General features: G+C 49.9%; 1 protein-coding gene across 1 annotated transcript in view; it reads right to left on the reverse strand.

Moving 5' to 3' along the window:
* TAF3 (TATA-box binding protein associated factor 3) overlaps nt 1-12,560 on the reverse strand; it is a 150,833-nt gene extending 138,273 nt beyond the window's left edge. Inside the window, exons 1-2 of the mRNA XM_056847706.1 lie at nt 12,335-12,560; nt 4,088-4,330 (exon numbers count right to left, since the gene is read on the reverse strand). Of these exons, the coding sequence (XP_056703684.1) occupies nt 4,088-4,330; nt 12,335-12,500 (409 nt within the window). The 5' untranslated portion in view covers nt 12,501-12,560. The remainder of the gene's footprint in view (nt 1-4,087; nt 4,331-12,334) is intronic.
* Nucleotides 12,561-18,578: the final 6,018 nt, after the last annotated feature.

Here is an 18,578-nt window from a genome sequence, read left to right on the forward strand (position 1 = left end):
GTTAAAAACTAGTCCAGGGAACAGAAGTGTTCCGCATCCAACTTTTACAAAGTGGTACAGCAACACCTGCTGGCCACGATGTGTATTACACAAGAGTGTATCGACTAACACAGGGGTTGGCAAACTCATTAGTCAAAAGAGCCAAATATCAACAGTACAACGATTGAGATTTCTTTTGAGAGCCAAATTTCTTAAACTATATAGGTAGGTACACTGTTTATTAACTTAATAAACTTTAATTAAAGTTTTAAGTCTTAATTAAACTATAGGTACACTGAATAAAACTTGATATCATACTTAATAGTGATCTTATTTATTTATAAAAAATTGTAAGTCCCTGCCATTTCCCCCTCCCCATCCGGAGTCCTCGTCTGGAGGCCTGGTCTACCGCCATAAAAGCCTATTGGTAGACCTGGCCTCCGGCTGAGTCCCATTGGGAGGCCAGGTCTACCCATTGGCTTTCTTGGCAGTAGACCTGGCCTCCGGAGGCCCATAGAAGCCAATTGGTAGACCTGGCCTCCGAAGGGGGACTTTTTCCCCTCCTCGGAGTCCAGGTCTACCGCCAAGAAAGCCATTGGGTAGACATGGCCTCCCAATGGGACTCAGCCAGAGGCCAGGTCTACCAAAGGAAGCCCGCCCCACCCAACAGCTGATAGGCGGGGGGGGCAGGAACCGCAGAGCCGCCTGCCCAGCAATCGCGCGGCGGGAGGGGAGGCTTTAGCCTCCCAACCATTGAGAGCAAGGGAAAGGGGGACCTGGCCATTCTCCACGGCAGGGGGGCGGGGAGAGACAGCGCGCTCGCTCGCCTGCTCTCTCATGCGCTCTCTCTCTCTCAGGCGCACCGGCTCCGCCGCCCGGCTGCTGGCGCAAGCGGGCGCAAGAGCAAGGGCTCCGAACCAAGTTCAGAGAGCCGCACTCAACGGGCCAAAGAGCCGCATGCAGCTCAGGAGCCGCAGTTTGCAGACCCCTGGACTAACACAATACTCTGCACGCAATATGAGTAAAAAAGTCACTTCTCAACACCCGTGAGAATATATTGCTACATAATTATTATTGGAGCAGACTGAACAAATCCGATCTGCCGAAATCTCAGAAAGAAAACAATTTTTTGAAAATGTCCGCTGGTGCCTCAAAGTGAGGACAGATGACCAAGTCCCACTTTTGTTGAATTCAAACAACTTAATCAAATTTCCAAACTATATGTCTGCATTCACCTACAGCATTATTTAAAGTGTTGTTTTCAACTTTGTACTACCTTCATGTTTAAGAAGAGAGTGTTCCAGCTGCTCTGCTGGATCAGACCGATGGTCTGTCTAGTCCAGCTTCATGCCTGTTCTGAATCTGTTGCCCATCAATAAGAACGTAAGAAAGGCCCTGCTTGATCAGACCAAGGTCCATCAAGTCCAGCAGTCTGTTCACACGGTGGCTAACCAGGTGACACCTGTACAGTGCCAATTCACTGAGGAACCCATCGTGTGCTCACAATTATACTCTGCCATTTACAGTGGCCAAACTGCACCTCTTCACAAGAACAGGTAAAGGTGGCCCCCTGTTCAAGCACCGGGTCATTCCTGACCCATGGGGTGATGTCACATCCCGACGTTTACTGGGCAGACTTTGTTTATGGGGTGGTTTGCTAGTGCCTTCCCCAGTCGTCTTCCCTTTACCCCCAGCAAGTTGTGTATCTATTTCACCGGCCTCGGAAGGATAGAAGGCTAAGTTAACCTTGAGCCGGCTACCTGAAACCAACTTCCGTTGGGATCGAACTCAGGTCGTGAGCAGAGTTGGACTGCAGTACTGCAGCTTACCACTCCACACCACGGGGCTCTCCTTCACGAGAATACATGGAGAAAAATCAGGCATTAAAAATGGAAACACTCAGAAACCAGCGGAAGAGCATTTCGGCCTCCTTGAACATTCAGTTAGATACGTAAAGGTTGCAATATTTTAGCAGCTAGATTCAAGGTCAGTGGCACCTTAGAGACTAACAAGATTTGGGGGGTATACGTTTCCCAGAGTCAAAGCTCCGTTCATCAGATACCACTACATGACAAAGGGAGCTGTGACTCTCAAAAGGTGCCAGAAATGTTTTTAGCCTTTAAGGCGCTACTGGACTCTTGCAGTTTTCTACCGCTACAGACAGACTAACATGACTACCCATCATGATCAGGCTCCTTGATATGCAATATGCAATCCTGCCCCCAGCAGATTCAACCATCACAATGAGCATGCAGGAAAATTGCACAAATCGTGCTTGGCAACTGCGAGCCTGCCTGAAACATGGTTAGAAACAGCTGGGCCAGGCTGTAAGGAAGTGGAAGGATTTGGGGCAAGAGAAGAGTGTGGAAGAAGCAGCCCCCAATCTAGGGTTGCCAGGTCCCTCTTCACCACCTGCGAAAGGTTTTAGGGGCGGGGCCTGAGAAGGGCAGAGTTTGGGGGAGGGACTTCAATGCCATAGAGTCCAATTGCCAACGTGGCCATTTTCTCCAGGTGAACTGATCTCTGTCACCTGGAGATCAGTTGTAATAGCGGGAGATCTCCAGCCACCACCTGGAGGCTGGCAACCCTACCCCAATCTTCTGCAAGACGGCTTCTGACTGCTCAATACACGGGTACCTGCAGGAGAACATCACCACTGAAGCCGGCTGGAAGGGAGAGAGCTCTCAGAGTGGGGAGCCACGAAGCCTGGCTGGGCCCTCTGGGGGAACACTAGCAAAGGGTCCACCTGCAGGACAGGTGTGGCCAAGCCCCCACGCGACTGGCCGGGGCTGGTTAGCTGCATCCATGGTGATTGGGGGAGAAGGAGCAACCCTCTGGCTGTGGGACTCCCGGGGAGGATCCCAAGGGCTTGGTCAGCTCCTAGGGTGGGATTTTAAAAAGGCAGTCCAGTGCACATGGGCAGCAGATGAGGGAGCAGAGCATCGGGGGACCAGGGGGCAAGAGGGGAACACGGTGAAGGAACCGCCCAGGTCGCCTCAGTTCTATCTCCTGACCAGGAGGGGCAGAAGAGTTGCTGGAAGTTACTTTGTGATTGCCTCAACAAAACACTGTTTGCACGGTGCATCTGAGACTGCCTCTCATTCATAGATTCCCAGGGATGGATGGAGCTGTGCCTCTTGCCTAGTCTGTTCCAGGCTCCCGTTCCAGGCTCCCATTCTGTGTTTAAATAAACACATTTCCCATTTGCTAGATCCTAGAGCGTTTCCACTAGTGCAGGGTCCCCAACACAGTACCCATGGGTGCAGTGGTGCCCGCAGACACCTCTCCTGGTGCCCGCCAAGTGTTTTTAGAAAGTGGGTAGGGCTAGGTGAGACTTTTGCCTAGCAGGGCTTCTGACTGGCTGTGCAGATTACAAGGTATCCTGCGAAACAGAGCTTTTGCCTGAAATGGTGAAGAGGTGCGATTAGAGTTATAATCATGCTCCCTGACATTTTTGTAGTTGGCTCCACCTCCCGCAGCAGCCATTTTAATTGACTCCGCCTCCTGTGGCAGCCACTTTGTGATTGCGCCCATCGCTCTGAGTCAGGATTCCAAAGATGCCCACAGGCTCAAAAAAGTTGGGGACCCCTGAACTAGTGTGATATTTATTTCTTTATTATTTCAATTTAATACCCTCTCTCCCCAGCCGAGACCGGGCTCAGAGTGGCTTACAAGGAATATAATATCCCGTTTAATCAATAAAAACCATTTAAACAACGTTTAAAATAGCCCTATAAAATTATATAAACTAAATATCCTAAAATTATTTAGGGTGCATTTAAAGTGTAAAATATAAGATTACAACTAAGCGAGCAGATAGAGCAGGTATCACAGAAGCGGATGGACCTCCATTGACAGATTGGGCAGCAAACTGTCCTTTCCCCGCACATCCATCCCCTCTTCAAGCACTGTTACAACACTTAATTCCTCCCTTACAAAATTGCTGGAAAGTCATACAGAAGTAGCACATCCCGAGGACCAATGTTATCCTCGCACCCTGTTGAATGACGATGAACTGCCACCTTGGGCAGCCAGCGCCGGAAGCAAACACCACGCTCGGAAAACAAGTAGGCAAAAAAAAACAACAGAGAAGCGATTCATTTCTCACCTTCTTGAGAAGAGACAATGGGCGGCATGTAATCAGGAATGTACTCTTTCCTCTCTTCTGCATCTTTGCTTCCCGGCTGGGGGAACTGCAAGACATTATTCTTGCTGACGGGGAACGAGGGGATTTGATGCGCAAAAGTGACTGGCTCAATATTGAGTATGTAATCTTCCAGTTCATGCAGGCTGACCCCCATAAGCTTGAAGGCATCCTCGACGTCCTCCAAAATTGGATCTGTCCGACCATCTGTAACAAAAAAAAAGGAATTTTAATAAGGATCAGCTATTTAATAAGGCTTTAAAAATGAACACTGGAGGCATTTCTCTCTTTGTACATCAGAAACAGGTTCATTGAGCAGCTTGAATAATGAAAGACAAGTCACCATTGGCATCCACCTGATGTGTGCGAGATCTTCATTCAAACGATGAGGAACATCAAGAGCTTTTAAGCCTCTGCTACGCTGTCACTTACAAATTTGGAATTTGAAATGCATTTTTTTTTAGCTCTGGTCCCAACATTAATTTGTACATATTCAGAGCTAGGCAAATAGTGGCATCAGAGGAACTTGGGCCCATACATTCCCCAGTCAAACTCAACTAGGCCATCACTTCCAAGAGCCGAGTCAGACGATCTATGTTTGATTCTCAAACACAGACAGACAACTTGGGGGAGCGGTAAGTAGTAGCCACAGCACAGGGGCGTGGCCATCTCCCTCTGACATCACCATCTGACCACTCCCTTCTCGCTCACCCATCTCACCAATGTGGCTCTCTGGGACAGAGACAGAAAAGAGCAAGAGTCCAGTAGCACCTTAAAGACTAACACAATTTCTGGCAGGGTGTAAGCTTTTGTGAGTCGCAGCTCACTTCTTCAGATACAGCTAGAATGTGAGTCCATCTATCCTTAAGTAGAGAGGAGTGGACACACAATGGCAATGTAAATGTAATCAATCAAATTTTATTAATACCGTCAACTGACCAATCACATGCCAACACATCAAAATTTCCAGACTCAATAGTTTAGCCCCACAGAATCACAGACTGCCCATACAAATAAAGGTGTAAGATCAATAAAAACAACCCCCAAATAAAATTATCACCTTAAAAGTGATAAAATTGTAAAATATTTTAACAATCATTCTCTAATAAAGTTCTGCGTATTTTAATAGCAACAGCACAGAACTTGGCAGCTGGGAGCATAAGCTGAGGATCTTCTAATAGGAGCTTCTTTGCCAAAAGCTCAACTGACTTTTCAGGGAATTTACCAAGCAGGGGGGAAATAAGCTTCGATCTAACTTCGTGGTAGAATGGGCAACATATCAGTACACATTCGATGGTTTCAATGTCCCCTGTCCCAGACGGACCAATGTAAATGTAAAAAGCAAGTAAGCAACATTAGCAGGCGTGATTGGATTAGATGTGATATGCAGAGGGGTAATAGGCGTGAAGAAATCAGCACTGGTAATGAGACAGGAGTCCCAGATCTCTATTAAGGCCTGGAGAATGCATAGTCTTGAGCTTCATTATTAGTTGTAATGCAGCAGTCTCTCTTCCTAATCTCCCTTTGAAATCCCTTTGTAAGAGAACTGCTGCTCTTAAATCAGCAACTGAATGCCCTGGAAGGTTAAAATGTTCCCCCCAATGGTTTCTGAATATTGTGGTTTCTGATGTAATATTTACATTTATTCAATCTTTGTCGCAAGGACCGGCCTGTTTGTCCAATGTAGAGGGTGGAAGGGCATTGCTGGCATGGAATAGAGATGTGAAGGTTGGGGGGGCAGGGAAGAGAAGAGGAGTTGGTTTTTATACCCCACTCTTCTCTACCTTTTAAGGAGGATCAACCCGGCTTACAATCGCCTTCCCTTCCTCCCCCCATAACAGACACCCTGTGGGATACGTGGGGCTGAGAGAGCTCTTAATAGAACTGTGACTAGCCCAAGGTCACCCACCTGGCTTCACGTGGAGGTGTGGGGAAACCAACCCGGTTCTCCAGATTAGAGTCCACCTATCTTAACCACTACACCACAATGGTTCCCAGGACATTAAACCTTTTCCTCACCCCTCTATCCCCCAGGCTTTTGCCCTGGAAAACGTTTTTTAAAATCTTTAAAAAATATTTAATACTTTTTAGGGCAATGTTCTAGTGTGGTGTAGTGGTTAAGAGTGGTGGTTTGGAGTGGTGGAGTCTGATCTGGAGAACCGGGTTTGATTCCCCTGGATCAGACCAGCAGTCTGTTCACACAGCGGCCAACCAGGTGCCTCTAGGAAGCCCACAAACAAGATGACTGCAGCAGCAGCCTCCTGCCTGTGTTCCACAGCACCTAATATAAACTGCACGCTCTTCTGATACTAGAGAGAATAGGTATGCATCATGACTAGTATTCACTTTGGCTAGTAGCCATGGATAGCCCTCTCCTCCATGAACATGTCCACTCCCCTCTTAAAGCCTTCCAAGTTGGCAGCCATCACCACACCCTGGGGCAGGGAGTTCCACAATTTATCTCTGTGTTGTGTGAAGAAATACTTCCTTTTATCTGTTTTGACTCTCTCACCCTCCAGCGAATGACTCCACATTCTGGTATTATGAGAGAGGGAGAAAAGCTTCTCCCTGTCCACTTTCTCCATACCATGCATCATTTATAGACCTCTAATGTCTCCCTTTAGCCATCTTCTTTCCAAGCTAAACAGCCCTAAGCGTTTTAACCGCTCCTCATAGGGCAGTTGCTCTAGCCCCCAAATCATTTTGGTTGCTCTTTTCTGCACCTTGGTGCTCTGCGAAACATCTCCTAGTGCTCCGTGAAGAGACTGGAAATAAAAATACTACTATCATTCAGTTTAGTATATAGGTGCTAGGTGAAAATTAGTGCTCCGTGACGAATTTCTCCCCTGAAAAGTGCTCCATGACTCAAAACGTTTGGGAACTGCTGCTGTACATGCTTACTCAGAACTAATTGCCAGCTGATTTAGCAGGGCACAGGATATTTAACTATGCACAGGACTGGCAGCCTTGAACGTATAAAGCTGCAGTCACTGAGTCAGACCATCAGTCCATCTAGTCTGGCACTGTCTACTCAGACAGGTACTGCATCTCTTGCCCTTAATTACACAACATCCCCAGCTTTATCACCTGAGATCCTTTCACCTGGACACACTAACATCTGATCCTGGGGGCTCTCTGCATGCAAAGTGTGTCCCCTTCTACCACAAAGCTTTGGCTCTTCTCCTTATCTGCTAAAACTCTTCTACCACAAAGCTTTGGCTCTTCTCCTTATCTGCTAAAACTCTTATCTGAAAACGTGAACTCCAGGCTATGAACTCCTGCCACCAAAACTGTTTTAGCCTTTAAGGCACCACAGCTTCTTCCTTTTGCAAAAATGATCGCTCCTCTTCAGTTTTATAATAAATTATTTTCAACGAGAATTTAAATTAAGTATTGCTCTTGTTCTCTAGACCCAGCAATTACTGGTTATAATAACCAACTCCAGTGCATAAACATTTTCATTTGTTTTCCCTCTGTTCTGCTTTTATGTAGGCTGAACTTCTCCTATTTGTGGTAGGAGGAAGGAGAGGGATTTTCCTTATTTGAAATTCTGTAATTTCCTTTCTACAGGAGATGTTTCTATGCTCACAACAGCAATGAAACCAAACACCAACAATTCACAGTACACAAACATATACACAAACCAGCAAATGTAAATAATTTTCCATTTATTAGCACTGTTAGTATAATGTCTAAATAGTTCGGGAATGGCCTTATTGTTGCAAATAATGCTTTGGTGGGCTTGGATCTTACAGCTAGATAGTAGAAAACAAAGAGATAATTACCAACCCCAGCCCTGTACAACCATACCAATTTCTCACCCCATCTTTAGGCAACCCCCTCTTGCCATCCTTCTTCTGTAATCAACCTGCAGGCAAAAAAATCTCCAGCTTCCCTGGCCAATCTGGCCTGGAGGGAAATTCCTTCCTGGCCATTTTGGGGTCATGAAGGAATTTTCCTCCAGGCTAGATCGGCCAGGGATCCTGAAGGATTGTTGCCTTCCTCTACCATACAGGGCTATTGTAAAGATTACTGAGATCATGTGGGCAAAGCATTTCAGCCTTCTAAATCATTCTGTGTGTGAAAACACAACATACACTCTCCATCTCTATATTTCTCCCATTATCATTGCAGATGCAACCCATCTGCTACTCAGCCCCTTCCCTCCTGCTATTGGTCCTCACGCTACCTCATGGCAACCCTAAGGGCTCTCCATGATCGTGACCTTTCTCCACTCAATCATCATGATAGCCCCATGGCTTTCTTTCCCACCATCTATCCCATTCCCACAAAAATCCCATCATACTCCTTCCCGAATCCTGTTCCGTCCTTCCACACACCCCAGACCCGTGTTGGTGAACCTATGGCACGCGTGCCACTTCCAGCACGCGTAGCCCTCTCTGCCGGCACGCGCGGTTCCTCCAAGCCGCTGGCCTTTCCGGCTCTGCCCCACCCTGGGTGATCTCCAACCAATAGAGATCAGTTTCCCTGGAAAAAATTGCCACTTTGGCAATTGGACTCTATGGCACTGAAGTCCTTCCCCAAACCCCGCCCTCCTCAGGCGCCACCCCAAAAACCTCCCACTCATGGCAAAGAGGAACTTGGCAACCCTAGCCTCTCCCTCTGGGCCCCCCCTGGGGGTGGTATTCAGGTTAAATTGCCGCATTGGCACTCGGCGATAAATAAGTGGGTTTTCGGTTGCAGTTTGGGCACTCGGTCTCTAAAAGGTTCGCCATCACTGCCCCAGACTCTCCCCTATCACCATGACAACACCAAAGCTCTCCCCCCCCCCATTACACACACCTCAACAATATCCTGGCTATACTCTTCCCCATCTATTAGACCTTCACCATGACAACCCCATAGATGGGGAGGGGCTGTGGCTCAGTTTGTAAAACATCTGCTTGGCATGCAGGTTCAATCTCCAGCATCTCCAGTTAAAGGAATTAGGCAAGTAGGTAATGTGAAAGACCTCTGCCCGAGACCCTGGAGAGCCATTGCCGGTTTGAGTAGACAATACTGACTTTGATGGACCGAGGGTCTGATTCAGTATAAGGCATCTTCATGGGTTCATCCCCTTCCCAACGATCCAACCAATATGTCAATTACCAGATTCAACTTCCCATTCAACACCTTATCCCTATCACAACCCCATGGTGCTCTTCTGCTCTCCAGTCACCACGGCAACCACATGGCCCCACCCACTGTGCCTTCACCGTGGCAACCCCATGGCTTTCCCATATACCCTGATCACATGGCCCTCCTCCTCCTCCCCATCACAACGCCTTGACTCTCCCTCCCTCATCTGCCCTACGCCCACAGCAACCTCAAGAGTCTTTTCCTTCTTCAGTCCACCCGCTAATTTATCACTCTGACAACCCCACAGCTCGCCTTCCCAGCTCCCCCATCACCATGCCAGCCATGAGGCTCTCCTCCTCCCATTTCACTGCCCCATCCCCATCATGACCTCATGACACCCATTTCCCACATCTATCCAGTTAAACTTGTTGCCAGCGGGCCTAGGTCGTGGGCTTCCTGGTGGCATATTTCTGGCCACTACTGAAAAAAACCATGCTGGACAAGAGAGAGCACTGACCTAATCCAGCAATGCTACTTTTATCTTCATATGTACCCTGTCCCTGCAACGACCATAGGCTTCTTCTTCTACTCTTCAGCCCATTCAGTACCCTATTACAAACCCATGCCTTTCCTTCCTATCAACCCTGTCCCCATGACAGCCCCCCCGGTTCTGTGTCCTGCCTACCTTGTTGCCACATCATATACATGGTTTTCCTGCTACCCACCCACTGCCTCAGCGTGGTGTAGTGGTTAAGAGCAGTGGTTTGGAGCAGTGGACTCTAATATGGAGAACCGGGTTTGATTCTCCACTCCTCCCCATGAGCAGTGGACACTAATCTGGTGAACCAGGTTGGTTTCCCCACTCCTCCATATGAAGCCAGCTGGGTGACCTTGGGCTAGTCACAGTTCGCTCCAAACTCTCTCAGCCCCACCTATCTCACAGGGTATCTGTTGTGGGGAGGGGAAGGTGACTGTAACCCGGTTTGATTCTTCCTTAAGTGGTAGAGAATGTCAGCAATGTCAACCCTTCTTCTTCTCATCACCAGGACAACTCCATGGCTCTCCTGCCCATTTTTGTTGCCATGATAACTGCATGGTTCTGCACCACGCCACCACCCATCCATACAGTTCTTGCACCCCTTCCTCTCTGTCTCATCCCCATGACAACCATACAGCCATCCTCTATCCCATTGCAATCCCACGGTTCTTCCTTCGACTAAGAACGTAAGAGGCACCCTGCTGCATCAGGCCCCTGGTCCAACCAGGCTCATGTTCTGTTTGGTTGTGACCAATTAGTTGTTCTGAAGGGGCAAGAAAGGGAGTCAAGGCTTCCTCGCTCTAACATTTAGAGGTACCCTCATAAGAAGATTTCATAGACTACTCCCCCACCATCCAGTGCCCCATCATAACCAGGTAGGTCTCAATGCCATCGACGTGTTGCCATGACAACCACTAGAAACTACTCCCCCACCATCCACAGCCCCATTATAACCGCGTAGGTCTCCTTGCCATCAACCGTGTTGCCACAACAACCACGAGGCACTACTCCCCCACCATGCACAGCCCCCTTATAACAATGTGGGTCTCACTGCCATCTACCGTGTTGCCACGACAACCACGAGGCACTACACCCCCATCCATGGCCCCAAAATAACTGCGCAGGTCTCTCTGCCATCTACCGTGTTGCCATGATAACCACTAGAAACTACTCCCCCACCATCCAGTGCCCCATCATAACCATGTAGGTCTCAATGCCATTGACCGTGTTGCCATGACAACCACTAGAAACTACTCCCCCACCATCCGCAGCCCCATTATAACCGCGTAGGTCTCCTTGCCATCGACCGTGTTGCCACGACAACCACGAGGCACTACTCCCCCACCATCCGCAGCCCCCTTATAACCGCGTAGGTCTCCTTGCCATCGACCGTGTTGCCACGACAACCACGAGGCACTACTCCCCCATCCATGGCCCCATTATAACTGCGCAGGTCTCTCTGCCATCTACTGTGTTGCCATGGCAACCACTAGAACCTACTCCCCCACCATCCGCAGCTCCCTTATAACCACATAGGTCTCCTTGCCATCGACCGTGTTGCCATGACAACCACGAAGCACTACTCCCCCATCCATGGCCCCATTATAACTGCGCAGGTCTCTCTGCCATCTATTGTGTTGCCATGACAACCACTAGAACCTACTCCCCCACCATCCGCAGCTCCCTTATAACCACATAGGTCTCCTTGCCATCGACCGTGTTGCCACGACAACCACGAGGCACTACTCCCCCATCCATGGCCCCATTATAACTGCGCAGGTCTCTCTGCCATCTATTGTGTTGCCATGACAACCACTAGAACCTACTCCCCCACCATCCGCAGCTCCCTTATAACCACATAGGTCTCCTTGCCATCGACCGTGTTGCCACGACAACCACGAGGCACTACTCCCCCATCCATGGCCCCATTATAACTGCGCAGGTCTCTCTGCCATCTACCGTGTTGCCATGACAACCACTAGAAACTACTCCCCCACCATCCGCAGCCCCCTTATAACCGCGTAGGTCACCTTGCCATCGACCGTGTTGCCACGACAACCACGAGGCACTACTCCCCCATCCATGGCCCCATTATAACTGCGCAGGTCTCTCTGCCATCTACCGTGTTGCCATGACAACCACTAGAAACTACTCCCCCACCATCCGCAGCCCCCTTATAACCGCGTAGGTCTCATTGGTTCTTGTAGGTTATCCGGGCTGTGTGACCGTGGTCTTGGTATTTCCTCTCCTTGCCATCGACCGTGTTGCCACGACAACCACGAGGCACTACTCCCCCCACCATGCACACCCCCATTACAACCGCGTAGGTCTCTCTGCCATCTATTGTGTTGCCATGACAACCACTAGAACCTACTCCCCCACCATCCGCAGCTTCATTACAACCGCGTAGGTCTCCTTGCCATCGACCGTGTTGCCACGACAACCACCCCGCCGTTCCCTCTCCCCAACCCTGATAACTGAAGGGGGCTCTCCTTCCCCCCGTCACCATGACAACCACCTGGCCCGCCCCTCTCCCGTCCCTCCGGCAACGCCGCGCTCCTCCTCCTCCTCCTCCTCCCCCCACTGCTACTCACAGAGCTCGCAGTAGCGCCGGCAGCCGCGGCCCAGGCCGTGCAGGTAGCGCTGGAGGACGTCGGTGAGGAGGTCGCAGGCGGAGGCCTGCACCGAGTCCCAGCCCAGCGCCTGGCACACCTGCGCCACCGACACGCGCAGCAGCCAGCGCGAGTAGCTCTCGCACATCCTCGCCTCACTGCGGCGCGCCGCCCGGCGGGGCCCAGCCGGCGGCCATGGCCCGGGCGGGGAGGCCAGGCGAGGCGAGGCGAGGCCGCGGGCCCCTCACGCCGCAGCCGCCTCGGCCGCCGCCGCCAGCGCCGCCATCTTGGGGTCGCGCGGGCAGCCCAACAGGCCGCGCCGGCCGAGCCCAGAGCGCGTCGATGGGAGGCGCTCGCGGCGGCGGCGGCGCAGGCCCCGCCCATCGATTGCTCCGGCATCGACTACCTAGGCATCAGAGGGAGGAGGGAGGCGGCGGCGCCCAGCGCGCGTGGCGATGCTGAGCTTGGGCAGCGCCCTCCTCGTCCGTCCTTAGCCGTTGCATTATTGACGACGCGTCCATGATGAAGATTTTGTATTTAATTTCAATATGCATCGTTGTTGTTGTTCTTACATGCTCGACTTTCTCTGCCACTTAAGGGAGAATCATGGAATCACAGAGTTGGAAGGGACCACCAGGGTCATCTAGTCCAACCCCCTGCACAATGCAGGACTGTGACCATCAATATGCATCAGTGTATTTGACATTACAGGGTCTAGATGGTATTATCAGCTTGTCATATGAGAAGGAGAGTTTTTTAATGCTAGATGTATACTGATTTTGACAAATGGTCATTTTATGATGGAACATAGACTCACAGAGTTGGAAGGGACCACCAGGGTCATCTAGTCCAACCCCCTGCACAATGCAGGAAATTCACAATGCAGAACTGTGACCATCAATATGCATCAGTGTATTTGACATTACAGGGTCTAGATGGTATTATCAGCTTGTCATATGAGAAGGAGAGTTTTTTAATGCTAGATGTATACTGATTTTAACAAATGGTCATTTATGATGGAACATAGACTCATAGAGTTGGAAGGGACCACCAGGGTCATCTAGTCCAACCCCCTGCACAATGCAGGAAATTCACAATGCAGAACTGTGACCATAAATATGCATCAGTGTATTTGACATTACAGGGTCTAGATGGTATTATCAGCTTGTCATATGAGAAGGAGAGTTTTTTAATGCTAGATGTATACTGATTTTGACAAATGGTCATTTTATGATGGAACATAGACTCATAGAGTTGGAAGGGACCACCAGGGTCATCTAGTCCAACCCCCTGCACAATGCAGGAAATTCACAACTACCTCCTCCCCCCACATGCTCAGTGACCCCAACCTTCCCCCCACCATGCAGGATCCCACAATCAAACTAGCTTACAATCACCTTCCTTTCCCCTTCCCACAACAGTAGAAAAGGGCAAGAGTCCAGTAACACCTTAAAGACTAACAAAAATATTTTCTGGTATTTTTTGTTAGTCTTTAAGGTGCTACTGGACTCTTGCCCTTTTCTACTACTGCAGACAGACTAACATGGCTACCCACTGTGAATTACCTTCCCACAACAGACACCCAGTGAGGTAGGTGGGGCTGAGAGAGCTCTAAGGAAGCTGTGACCAGCCCAAGGTCACCCAGCTGGCTTCATGCAGAGGAGTGGGGAGACAAAGCCAGTTCACCAGATTAGCCTCTTCACCTTGACTTTGTTAACAGTAATAATAATAAAAATAAAAGAAGCAGAAGAGTTGGTTTTTGTTTGTTTGTTTGTTTTTTAAAGGTTTATTTTTTATAATTAAAGGGATACAAAAAGGAAAAAAGGGAAGGGTAAACCATTTGGTATACAAAAACAATATGACAATTTCAGTTGAGAAACATACTTGGTCGAGTACAGTGACATATAACAAGCCTAAATACTGATCAAATGCGATATAGTATGTCTAAAAAAGTGATTATAAAAATATGAAAATCATTCAAACTTTCTAACTGTTACACATTAAAAATATAGCGTTTGAAAGCCCAGAAATTACTTAACAAATAGCTGGAGCATATTAAAGAGTTGGTTTTTATATTGCAGCTTTCTCTACCACTTAAGGGAGACTCAAACCGGCTCTACAATCGCCTTCCCCTCCCCACAACAGACACTCTGAGGTAGGTGAGGCTGAGAGAGCTCTTAACAGAGCTGCGACTTGCCCAGGGTCACCCAGCTGGCTTTGTGTGGAGGACTGGGGAAACAAATCCAGTCACCAGATTAGCCGCTTCACCTTGACTTTGTAAATAGTAATAATAATAATAATAATAATAAAAGAAGCAGAAGTGTTATGTATGCATGTCTGTATGTGCAATTGAATCAAGGGAAAACAAGTAGCCAATGGGAACATACAGTTCAGGAGCCCTGGGGAACTCCAAGATCCACAGGGTGCTTGTTTTCCCTTGATTCAATTACACATACAGACATGCATTCGTAACACTTCTGCTTTATTATTATTATTACTCCGTCGGAGACGGAGTTCCACAACAACTGCTTTATTGAGAGAACAAGAACGGAACTAACTACTGCTTAGCAATCGGTTTCAAAACCTCCCTATAGATGCTGAGCCTGGATCATTGGAACAAAGGGTCAGCGCCCAGTCCTCTTTGGTCTCTCAGGTCCCTGTGGAGGACAGGATTCAAACTTCTGCTCCCCAATGTAGGAATAGGCGAGTGTTGGCTATTGGGGATTCCCTACTGAGAGGGGTAGAGGGTAAAGTGTGTCGACCGGACTTGTTGTCTCGAGAGGTGTGTTGTCTGCCAGAAGAGCGGCATCCAGGATGTGACGGAAAGTCTGGATAGAGTTGTTAGACCCACAGATCATTATCCCTTCCTGGGATAATATTCATGTGGGAACAAACGATACTGCCCAGCACAGCCCAGAAAGTATTAAAAGGGACTCTACAGCTTTGGGTAAAAAGGTGAAGGAATTGGGAGCACATTTTGTGTTTTTGTCGGTTCTTCCTGTAGTAGGCCACGGATTGGGAAGAGAACGAAAAATTCTGGAAACAAATGAGTGGCTGCGTCGATGGTGTCGCCAGGAAAGGTTTGGTTTTTTGGACCATGGCTTACGCTTCCTGGATAATGCTCTTCTGTCTGGAGATGGCTTGCACCTCACAAAGGGGGGGGGTAAAAATGTGTTTGGCCACAGCCTTGCAAGCCTGATAAGGAGGGCTTTAAACTAAATCTTCCGGGGGAGCGAGACGTCAATTTAAATTCTCAAGTGAGGACAATAACTGCAAATATAGATATGAACGATCTGGAGAGAGTAGCACATACATAAGGAAAGACCTTTCAAAAACTTAATAATGGGAGGGAAACAATCTTAAATAGGCTGCCAAGAAGAAGGACCTGTGGTCTATGGTGTCTCTACACTAATGAACAGAGCATGGGAAATAAGCAAGATGAACTAGAACTTTTAATAGTACCGTATATACCCGTGTATAAGCCGACCCGCGTATAAACCGAGGTGCCTAATTTCTCCCCAAAAATGGGGAAAAATTAGGCACCCGCGTATAAGCCGAGCGGGGGGGGGCGGGGGCGGCGGCGAGGCCTGCCTGCTCCCTGGCAGGCCCCGCTGGCCGCTCCCAGGCGAGCGGGCCGGTGGCGGGGGGGGGCGGCGGCGAGGCCTGCCTGCTCCCAGGCAGGCACCGCTGGCCGCTCCCAGGCGAGCGGGCCGGCGGCGGGGGGGGCGGGGGGGGCGGCGAGGCCTGCCTGCTCCCAGGCAGGCCGCGCTGGCCGCGGCGGTGGCGGGGGGGGGGAGGCGGCGAGGCCTGCCTGCTCCCAGGCAGGCCGCGCTGGCCGCTCCCAGGCGAGCGGGCCGGCGGCGGGGGGGGGCGGGGGGGCGGCGAGGCCTGCCTGCTCCCAGGCAGGCCCCGCTTGCCGCCGCGGCGGCGGGGGGGCGGGGGGGGCGGCGGCGAGGCCTGCCTGCTCCCAGGCAGGCCCCGCTGGCCGCTTCCAGGCGAGTGGGCCGGCGGCGGGGGGGGGGGCGGCGGGGGCGGCGGCGAGGCCTGCCTGGGAGCAGGCAGGCCCCGCTAGCCGCTCCCAGGCTGCAGGAAGGCGAGCAGGAAGGCGAGCGGGGAGGCGGCGGGGGCGGTGGCGAGGCCTGCCTGGGAGCAGGCAGGCCTCGCCGCCCCCCCGCCCCCCCCCCGCCGGCCCGCTCGCCTGGGAGCGGCCAGCGGGGCCTGCCTGGGAGCAGGCAGGCCTCGCCGCCGCCCCCCCCCCGCCACCGGCCCGCCCCGCTGGCCGCTCCCAGGCGAGTGGGCCGGCGGCGGGGGGGGGGGGCGGCGGAGGCGGCGGGGTGTGGGGGGGGGCGGCCGCGAGGCCTGCCTGCTCCCAGGCAGGCCCCGCTGGTCACTCCCAGGCCACGGGAAGGCGAGCCGGCCGGCAGCGAAGGATGGCTGCAGTGGTAAGTTTCCCTCTTCCCTCCTCCCCCCTCCCCTACCCTACCGTATTGACCCGCGTATAAGCCGAGTTGCCTTTTTTCAGCCCTTTTTTTGGGCTGAAAAACTCGGCTTATACGCGAGTATATACGGTACAAAGCAAATACGATATAATAGGCATTACGGAAATCTGGTGGGACGAGTCTCATGATTGGAATGTATTAATTGAAAGTTATAACCTATTTCAGAGAAATAGACCAAATCGGAAGGGGGGAGGAGTAGCATTATATGTTATGGATGATTACACCTGCAAGGAGATCCAGGACTTAAACGCTGGAACCCAGCTTGAAACCATCTGGGTAAAAATTAAGGGGGAGAAAAATAGTGATGTTATTGTGGGGGTATATTAAAGACCCCCAAGCCAGACTGAAGAGTTAGATGATGCTTTCCTGGAACAGATGTCCAAACATTCAAAAAAGAAAGATGTAGTAGTAACGGGAGATTTCAATTATCCTGACATCTGTTGGAATGCTAACTCTGCCACAACAACAAGGCCCGACAAATTCCTCACTTCCCTTGCAGACAACTTCATAGTCCAAAAAGTGGAAGAAGCGACAAGGGGAACAGCCATTTTGGATCTGATCTTAACCAATAATGATGACTTGGTTTATGGGATAGGAGTGGGATCTTTGGGTGGGAGTGACCATGTTCTCCTGGAGTTTGTTATACAGCAGAAAGGAGAAGCAAGAAATAGTCAAACATGTATTCTAGACTTTAAGAAAGCTGGTTTCAATAAATTTAGGGAACTACTGGGTGTGATCCCGTGGGTGAGAATATTGAATGAGAAGGGAGTACATGAAGGATGGGAAATTCTAAAAAGGGAGATATTGAAGGCACAATTTCAATCAATTCCCACGAGGAGAAAAAAAAAGTAGAGGTTTGAAGAAACCAGGGTGGATGTCTAGAGAACGTTTGGTTGAGATAGGATTTAAGAAGGGCATGTACAAGAAGTGGAAAAAGGGAGAAATCAACAAAGAGGAATTCAAACAAGTAGCCAGCACATGTAGGGAGAAAGTCAGGAAGGCTAAAGTGCAGAATGAGCTCTGGCTAGCCAGGGAAGTTAAAAACAACAAAGTATTTTTTGGTTATGTCAGTAACAAAAGGAAGATCAAGGTAATGATCAGGTCATTGTGTGGAGAGGACGGTGAGTTATTAACAGGGGAGGCAGAAAAGGCAGAATTACTTAACTCCTTTTTTGTATCAGTCTTCTCCCAAAAGGGGAATAGTGCTCAACCTGGGTGTAATGGAGCAGAGGACGCAATAGGGGAATTACAGCATAGTATAGACACTGAGATAGTACGGGAATACCTGGCTACTCTCAATGAATTCAAGTCTCCAGGGCCGAACGAACTGCATCCAAGGGTGTTAAAAGAACTGGCTGAACTGATTTCAGAACCACTGGCAATAATCTTTGAGAATTCATGGAGAACAGGAGAAGTTCCAGCAGACTGGAGGAGGGCAAATGTGGTCCCCATCTTTAAAAGGAGGGAGGGAGAAATCTCAAACAATTATCGCCCAGTCAGCCTGACATCAGTACCAGGTAAAATACTAGAGCAGATAATTAAACAGTTGGTCTGTAAGCACTTAGCAGAGGCTGGATGGCCATCTGTCGGGAGTGCTTTGATTGTGGGATCCTGCATGGTGGGGGGAGGTAGTTAATTTCCTGCATTGGGCAGGGGGTTGGACTAGATGACCCTGGTGGTCCCTTCCAACTCTATGATTCTACTGTGATCGGATCCCTGCTTATATG

This window comes from Euleptes europaea, chromosome 3 (genome assembly GCF_029931775.1).
Source record: "Euleptes europaea isolate rEulEur1 chromosome 3, rEulEur1.hap1, whole genome shotgun sequence".
Taxonomy (NCBI): Eukaryota; Metazoa; Chordata; class Lepidosauria; order Squamata; family Sphaerodactylidae; genus Euleptes; species Euleptes europaea.